The sequence below is a fragment of the Phalaenopsis equestris genome, unplaced genomic scaffold (assembly GCF_001263595.1).
Source record: "Phalaenopsis equestris unplaced genomic scaffold, ASM126359v1 Scaffold000002, whole genome shotgun sequence".
NCBI lineage: Eukaryota > Viridiplantae > Streptophyta > Magnoliopsida > Asparagales > Orchidaceae > Phalaenopsis > Phalaenopsis equestris.
In genome coordinates, this window is record NW_018164444.1 from 29,404,472 (window position 1) to 29,414,033 (window position 9,562).

Here is a 9,562-nt window from a genome sequence, read left to right on the forward strand (position 1 = left end):
TTAGGCGAGGGGATTACAACAAAGTATTTTTATTGTATTCTATTTTAATTTATTATTTCCTATTTAAGGGCTTTAGATGTTAGATAAATAAAAAAAAAAAAAATTATACTCGTTAGATCTATAAATTAGAGTATTTAAACTTTATTTTTTCATTTATACCGTCCAAATTTCTCATTTCACCTACAAAATATCACTATTTTTAAATTTTAAAAAGTGAAATATTCATTTTCATGCATGGGGAATGTATTGCGGTTCGATTATTGAATAATATCATTTAAATATTTATTTTTAAGCTCAAAGAGCATTGATTGATACAGCTTAGTTGTTTTTTCCTAATTGTTCGTATAAAGCTAGAATAATGTTCGATTAAAGCATAAGTAAAACTTGATTATGCCTCATTTATTTTGTTAAAAAGCTCGATAAACTTTTTATGAATCATGCTTAGGGCGAGCTCAGCATGGTATTTATAAATAAGCTCATGCTCGAACCTAATTTTAAAAGCTCGAATCTAGCTTGTGAGTCTGTATGGTGCAGCTGTAGCTTATTAAGAAGCACATGTGAAGCTGCTGAAAAAATAATCTGATGTTGCAAAAAGCTATAGTGGCTATTACATTTTTTTTAGATTAGATCACAGCTAGAAAGCTGCCTCCTCACCTAGCCAAAATCGATGAGAAAACGTTGATTTCAGCGGTAACTTTTTGAGTAAACTGTCAAAACGCAGTTTATCCAAATGAGCAAAACTATGGTGTTATGTCACACCGCTGCTCAAACGGATCCTGAGTTGAGCTCAACCAAGATGTTAATAAACGAGCTTGAGTTTGAACATGCTATAACTTAGTTTGGATTAGTTCATTTGCAACCCTAAAGGCAACGATCTTGGAAGAAAAAAAGATACAAAATATGAAAATAGTACATGATTTTATTAAAAAAATAAATTAATATATAATTGAGAGGTAATAAATATTTTAAATTGTATTATTTTATATTTTAGAATTATTTAAATTAAACTAAAAAATAAATATGTGAATCAAAATTGTTTATAGTATTTAATCTTGTTTTGATTTTTAATATAAATTAATATAATAATAATATTAAAGAACAACATCTTTTCTAGCTTTTTGTGTTTGTCAAAAAGTAGTTTGACAAATGGTGAATATGATTAGGTTTGATTTGAAAGTATTGGGTGAGAGCAAATTTATTTAAATATTTATATTTAATGTTTAAGATGACTGAAATTTACAATTCATAGCATTCAATTCTCATTTATTTACTTATTTCACATCTAAACTTTGATTTTTTACATTTTAAGTATTCTAATTTATGCATGAAAAGGTGGATTATACAATTCCTACTTTTTCCTACATAGGAAAAAGATGCTTTAGATGTAAGTATTAAAGTTTGGATATGAGATAAGTAAATGTATAGAAGCTAGGTGCTATGTATGTAGATTCCCCTTGATTTTAATATATTTCATGGCTAGTTTGATTTATTTAAAGAATGAATGGATGCTTCTCTATGTAATCTTAATAATAAAAAGGTAAATATGTTGAATGATTATAAATTATATATTATATTTGACCAAAAAAGAAATGCATGTTATTTTTATCAATCTAAAAATAGGTTTTTTTATTATTTTAAATTTATTTATTTATTTTTATCTTAGACCCGTTTCCTTTATTGTCTATTAAGCAGGTTAAAACTAAATTAATGTTTTTTCTCCATTTTCGTTTCATTTACTCCTTTTCAATTCCCTTAATCATTGTTAAAATGACTCATGCAAAAATATTATTTTGAGTCCCTCATAGTTTATTTCTGAGGACTCAAAATTTCAAAATTAGGTTAAATTCCATCCAAAAGAAAAAGAAAACTTAGGCTAACTTCCACTTATCAGGTTGCACCAATATCGTTCATAATAAGGTTATAGAATCATTATTTTAAAATTTTGTTTATATTTATAGTAAATCTTTCGTCAGCTAATCACAAATGTTAGCACACAACTTTGAAATAAGCCGGACCAAAAAGTTTAGTTCAAGCAAAATTTTTCTTGTGTTTGAGATGTTTATAAACCAAAAAAGTTTTTATTTTTCTTTGTTATTAATTAAGAAGAAATTTGAGATGTTCATATTTCTCAAGCAAATTGGGTGATCACTTAGCTCACTTAGAGTAGAGCAATACCAAAGCTCTAAACTTTAGTGTTGTCATTAATTTAAAACTTAAAAGATAATTGTACTTCAAATCAATCTAAACAACGACAAATTTATAAAAGACGAGCCAACCAAAGACAAATGATTGTCTTGTTTGTTATAATTTGAAGTTTGTTTGAAATTCATTTGGTTTGTTTGTCATCAAGTAACAATCGAGTTGATTCATGGTTTGAAAACAAAATCAAGCCAATTAGAAAGCTCACTTAACGTTCATATATGTAGATAATGTTCTAATGACGTACTATGATTGTCACGTATTATCAAATTTTTAGTCATTTAGAATTGCTTGGATTTAAATATGAATCGAAGTTATACTAAGTGTGTAAAGTGTAAATAATTCAAATTTGCTTGAAATTGATCTATTGTGTCACGTCAATTTCAATAAAATCATAATTTAAATTCAAATAACCACAGATTAGATAAAACTAAAAAATATTAAATTTGAGTTAAATTAACTCACTAGAACTCAAATGTAGGCCATAAATACACTAAAAGGGATAGTTTTAAAGGTTAGATGTCATTTCCTTGTTTTAGAAGTCTCATTTTTTTATGTTTGAGATCTCCCAACACTCATAAGGAATAGATGTTGATCATCATGATGAAAGTTCAAAAAGAGTTGGATGTATCCAATGTATCATTCTAATAAAATTCACAAGTACAATATGAGTATGATGAGTTGTGATACCCTAGAATTTTTTAGTAATTCTCATTATGACCGACTAAACTTTATGAGGTCCAATATTTTGCTAAAACATGGCTCATGTTAGATTGTTGATTAAGGTGAAGCTTACCTTATCATGTAAGATAAACTGAATAGAGCCTCCAATACCATTAATTTTGACTTGACTATAGCTTGATGAGCATAAAGTTTCTCTACTTATACATTAACCCATATTATTTACTCTAACGTATTCCTAATCCAACAAAAGTAACTTAGTATACCCACTCATAACATTTCTCTAGAATAGAACTACTTGTAGACATCACTTATTCTTAGCTTAATATACTTTAAAATGCCCTACTTTAGGTAGCACAACTCTAGCACATCTTAGTTAGACCCTAGCCCAATATTGATTATCCCAATTAACCTAGATGACTAATAAGTATGCCTAATTAAACTTATATAAACCTCCAAATCCATGGCTATTATATAACCCAATTCAAAATTAATGTCATTTAGGTTGGCTTTATGTTAATCAACTAGACCTAATTAAGTTTGACCCAATGCAACACCCTTATGACAAATTAAAACATGACCCCTCCTAATTAACTTTATATGAATACAATTCTCGAGCTCTTAGATTAAGATGCTAGTACTGAGGTTATTCCTTAAAGATAGGATATAAAATGCTTATTGTTATTTAAATTCTTACATGAATTGTAAGATCTAACAATCGAAATTTTTTATAAAATAAAATATATGGCAAAATGTAAAAAAAAAAAAAAAAACAAAACAAAACAAAAAGAAAAAAAAAAAAAAAAAAAAAAAAAAACCCGCCTTATCTTCTTTAAATATTAGAATAAGTACATCTTTTTAATTGGAAGAGATCTTTAAGTTAAAGTTCTAAAATTGATAACTCATAGATCATCTCTATTAATCATTCAAAGATCTCATTTTAAAAAGCTTAAATTAATTATAATTAATTTAAATAACAAAAATAAAAAAATTTAAGTGTTTTATATAATATTAGTAAGGGTGATTTTAAAATACAATTGTATATATATATATATATATAGCTATCACTACACTCATAATTTTAAAGAGATTAAAATAATAATAATAACTCATCATCCACATTTTAAAGTATAAATATTCTCATGGGAAGGGGGAAAACTCACTTTCTATTTCTTCATTTGTAGGCCTTAGTTATTTCTCTTAAAAGAGGTTGGATTCTTTCTTATATAAGCAAACTATTCTCTCTTTATAAGCTCAAATGGTTTGAGTATTAAATTGGCTATATAGATGAAGTATTCTCCCTTTGTATGTGTGGCAATAAAAAGGGTTCTATGCTAACCTATATAAGTAAAGTATTCTTTCTTTAAAAGCTATATTATTTTCTTTTTTCGACTAAGAAAATTGTTAAAATAGAGAATTCTAGAAAATCTCTCTCTCTCTCTCTCTCTCTCTTTGACCCACGCACACACACACACACATGCACACACACACGACTAACATAAATTGTTTAGTTTTATTTATGAATTTTGATAAATTTATTTATATCTTGAAATATAAAGGTCTCAAAAATATGAAAACATAGTGAATAATAATAATAATAATTTATATCACTTTGATAGAAATAATTAATAAAACAAAGAAAAAATAAATAGTTTTAAAGACTCACTCGTGCATATAAGTATAATTTCAAAACAAATTCATTTGAAAATATTGTGGCCTTTTGTATAATTCCTTATTTTACATGGCTTTCTTTTTAAAATTCATGCTTCCATTTAATTTTAATTATCGGGATCTAAATTTTTTGATTACTTTACATCATAAGCTAATATAAGATCTTGTTGATCTTTATAATTTAAATTGGATTACAGTTCTGTATTATTTATTGGAACTTTATAAATATTTTCTAAAATCATCCTCCTTGGAGTAAAGAAGTAAAATACATTGTAAACATTTGGAGTGTGATCTAATAATAATAATTTATGATCAAATTTCCTAGTTATAGTTATCACTTCAGATGGATTAATATGACTGGGATTTATATTCCTTTTATATCAAATCTATTCATTTTTTTTTAACGGACAAGTTTAATAAACACAAAGTCACCCCCTTAAATGTCTATTGCAAAGTGTTGTATATCATAATACATCCCCTAAATGTCATAAGCTGCCTTCATTTATACTTGGATCAATCTAATCTTCATTGCAACATTAATTGCAAGTATTGTAACAATTTTTTTCTCACTTATATTCAAGATTAATGTTTTCTACACCTTTGATCATGCATACAATATTACATTTAGTGTTATTTTAATACTAGAATGAAATCCATTATTATTATGAGAATTTTTAATTCGTGGAATGTGTTATATAATATCTAAAAAGTCATTAATATTTCTTCTATATTATACATCTATTTGTTGGTGAAAGGCTATGTAAGAAAATCATACCTAAGCCTTCCCTTTTAGAAAGAAATTTACAATCATAATCATATATAATTATTTTGAGTATAATATGTAGGCTAACAAACTCCACTTATCAATGTCATTGTATCTAAGGAATCCACCTCTTTCATAGGCAAGGCATGCGCTGTATTGGTCAATCAATTCACTCACCTAAAGATCATCATGTCCTTATCTCAGTGTGGATAAAATTTGCAATAAATTACTAGGTCTGTGATGCTCCACCTTAACCATTTTATAAGCCATATCTATAAACATAAATATAGCTACTTCTTTCTACAATTTCAGCCAATAAAATATTTTATTCATCTTGAAATGGATGGTATAGCTAGAATGATAAGCTTAATTCATATAGGATTTTTTTCTCAACTCTATATGATTGATGTTACATTGAACATTTTATCATTGAGATAATTTCCAACAAGTTCTATAAATTATTTGAAATGTTCAGATACATAACCTCTACAATCCCTCATAAAGTGAACCACTTTAAATAATGCATGTGTTGGTGCAACATGTAGATCAGCAAGCTTTAAAGTATATGTTGGTGCCAATTTAGATAAATCAAAGCCAATATATGAGGGTTATATCCACATATATAGCACATAAAGACAGTAAATTATCACTTCACTTTACAAAAAATAGTCTTTGTTGTTTAGAGGGTGTCTTAATAGCCTAATCTTAGAGAATCTTCTCAAATCATATCAATTAAATCTGAAATGGACATCAATGCTATTGAATTCAAGTCATATCTCACGATGGCTCTGTTTTTATTTATTTATTTTAAAGAAATAGCTTTAAAAACACTTAAAATATTTGAAAACAAGTATTTTTAAAAATAATTAAATGTATTACAATATATCAAATATATTTCATTTTAATTATATATTAATATATATATACCTAAATAAAAATAAAAAAATAAAATAATAGGATAATCATTATCAAATTGATCTCAAACGACCAATTCGCTTGAAGACAACGATGGCTCTGTAATAAAATCAATTCTAGAAAGCTAGCTACGTGCGTAGTTCAGACTTGCCACTCCTATCCTAGTCCTCCACTGTTGACTTTAACTGCACAGCGTCCATTTTTGACATTGTGCAAGCATGTAGCACTTCAAAATAATTAATGAAGGTAGCGAATGGGTTGTTGGTTCTTAATTTTTTATGTGTTGTATTAGTTTTAGACCCTTTACATACATGTATGCCATCCTATTATTATGTATTTGCATATGTAAAACCAAAATTTTATTTTGTGCATTTATGCCACTCAATTCTAGGTAAGTGACATGTATGTGAAATTTAGGTGCTAGATGTATAAACAGGTAAAAATTGAATGATATGGAAGTAAGTCTATCTTAATCTAAATAACTAGAATATATTTATTATATTTGTACCACTCACATCTTTCATATCATTATTATTTTAAATTTTAAAATGTAAACATTTCATGCATTTACATAAGATGACATATATGTGTGTGTGAGCCGCCAGCAGTGGTCTGTTTGTAGAGCAGCCTCTTTGAAGGTCGTAAGCTTTCTCAGCTCACGGGTTTGAATCCCCCCTTTGGTCAGTTTTCTGGTAGTAGGGGTGTTCCTAGAATAGTTAGACACATGAGGATGATTGGAAGATCATATAATAGTCTACAATTATTCATTTTTTTTAAAAAAATATATATAAGATGTTATATATGATTACATAGAAATTGAGTCATATATATGTAAGTAAATCTTCCAAAATTTGACTGGTGATTATCATCTATTCCAAATAAGAAAAAGAAAACCCCAACCACTTCCCTCCCCCTCACGTTATAAAACCCAACGTCTCACCTCATTTCTAGGCACAAACTATCAACTCTTCTCCCCCCTCTTCCTTATTTCTGCACAAACAAAGGCAAGCATACGTTCAATGGCTCAGAGAAGAGGCAGTGCCGGGCAAGCCATATCCCTTGGCCTGGCTATACTTTCTCTAATGCTTCTGCACAGCCAGCTCGCTGAATCCGCTGTCTACACCGTCGGAGATAAAAATGGCTGGACCTTCAACACTGCAGCCTGGCCAAATGCTAAGGGCAGCCGCTTTCGCGCCGGTGATGTCCTTGGTGAGCTTCGTTCTCCCAACGCAAAGGGCCAACAACCGGTCTGGTTTCCACATTTTTTTCTCTACTTCTACTTAATGTTATAATTTTTGTTTTCTCTGTCCAGTATTTAAATACAACCGGATGTTGCACAACGTGGTGGCCGTGAACGCAGCAGGCTACAATGGATGCGCGGCTAAAGGTGGTAAGATCTACAAAACTGGGAATGATCGGATAGCTCTTGCAAGGGGTCCAAATTACTTCATCTGTAGCATTCCCGGCCACTGCGAGGGAGGGATGAAGCTGCTGGTCAATGCAGCCTAAGTAATTATGCCTTAAGTATTTCATTTCCTTAAAATAAGAGTACTTCTGATATATATCAATATTTACATATGCGAGTAAGAATATAAGTCATGGTGCTGTATGGTTGATTCAGAGAGTGGCTTCTTGTTAAAATTCATAAATAAATATGTTTTGATTAGTTTGCATGTTTTGTTAAGATGATTTATCTCAAATATATATATATATATATATTATAGCTTAAGGATGTATTCTTTTCTTCTTTCTTGGTTATGTATTCTGTTGAGGAGATTTGAACGGTTGTGAAGGGAAAAATTTTTTGTTCGGACTCAAAGCTCTTCATCCGGACTCCTGTAATATACCGCCATGTGTATTATATCGGGTTCACCTAAGAAAATATTAAAGTGGAACCGCGAATGTTATTGAAGTAGAATAGTGAAGGTTATTGGAGTGAACCAAAGAGGTTATTAGAGTAGAATTGAGAATGTTATTTCGACGGTTATTGTGTGGTTATTGGGGTATTAACTTCAATAACGCCGCAATAAGCTCTCAATAACCCCCGAACAATCTACGTGGTTCCACTTCAATAACCCCCTGCAATAACCCCTAATAACCCCCAAATAGCCTATCAATAACCTTCGCCTATAATCCCTTAATAACCTCCGCAGTTCCCCTGTAATAACTCCCTGCAATAACCCTTCTATAACTTGTGGCAGCAATAACCTCTGCAATAACCCACGCAATAACCTCCAAATAACTTTTGCGTACTTCACCAATCATCTGCATTAAACCTCATAATAACCCTATAATAATCTACACGGTTTCATTTCAATAACACCCTAATAACTCCTGTGATGTAGCACATTTGATGGCAAATTACGAGAAGCACGCACGTAAAGCTGCATCCGGACTCGGGATGTAAAATTTTTCCCTAAAGTGATAGTTGGATGGTTGAAAAGAACAAGTTGGAGTAGGGTTAGGTGAAAGAATAAATCCTGGCTGGGGGATACGGTGGAGGTTTGGTAGCAGTTAGATCTATACAGTTCTTTTAATGGCATGTTTTATCAGGAATATTATCCTCACCGACACAGGTTATGGTCATGCATAAGTCGAAGAGGACGATTATAGTAATACTTGCTATTATCTTTACCGTAAGAGATAGTATAAAAGGATAGTGGGGAAGACTGTATGCGGCTTTTTAATGATTTTTTAAACAGCAGTATATCCTACTGTTCTGCTTTGTTTCCTTGTTGCTTCGAATGAACTTCAAATTGGCCAATTTTGTTGTTTTTAGCTCAATTTGATTTTGTTTTAACTTTAAAATTGATTTGAGTTTATTTTAATGGCAAAGCATCATCCAAATTATATTTCAAATTATTGTAGGCTAATAAGCCTCAAAATGAAGTCCAATTTGGGCACAAGAAGGGCTTATTTGAAAGATCTTGATGATCTAGACACGTTCTCAAAGCCCGTTTTGTAAAACTGCTCTCTGATGAAAAATTTTACATAGAACAAATTTCTCATGCATGAAATCTCGTCACACAAGACTTCACCTAAAAGTTGTCTAATAGTAGCCAAACTTATTTCATACAATTCATACTTTGATGATAAACCAAATGTAGCTCATAACATAAAAATCCAAGCATTATAATGATCCGTAGTGAAAACGATAATCTCGGGGCATAAAAAAAAATAATTTCAGAATATTTTCTCTTCATATTGTATTTTTGTCCAACCTTAGAATTTGACCCCCTTATACCCTCTGAATAACCTCCCGACGTACACAGCCTTGTGTACGTCTTGCGTACGCAAATATTTTCACAAGCAATGAGTTTCCCCAAGCTTTAA

General features: G+C 30.0%; 1 protein-coding gene across 1 annotated transcript; it reads left to right on the plus strand.

The window, feature by feature from the left end:
- Positions 1–7,175: 7,175 nt before the first annotated feature.
- Positions 7,176–7,852, plus strand: LOC110038610 (basic blue protein-like). Its single transcript, XM_020743501.1, has 2 exons — positions 7,176–7,438; positions 7,542–7,852. The coding sequence occupies exons 1-2, from the start codon at positions 7,249–7,251 to the stop codon at positions 7,736–7,738; spliced, it is 387 nt and encodes a 128-aa protein (XP_020599160.1). The 5' UTR covers positions 7,176–7,248; the 3' UTR covers positions 7,739–7,852.
- Positions 7,853–9,562: the final 1,710 nt, after the last annotated feature.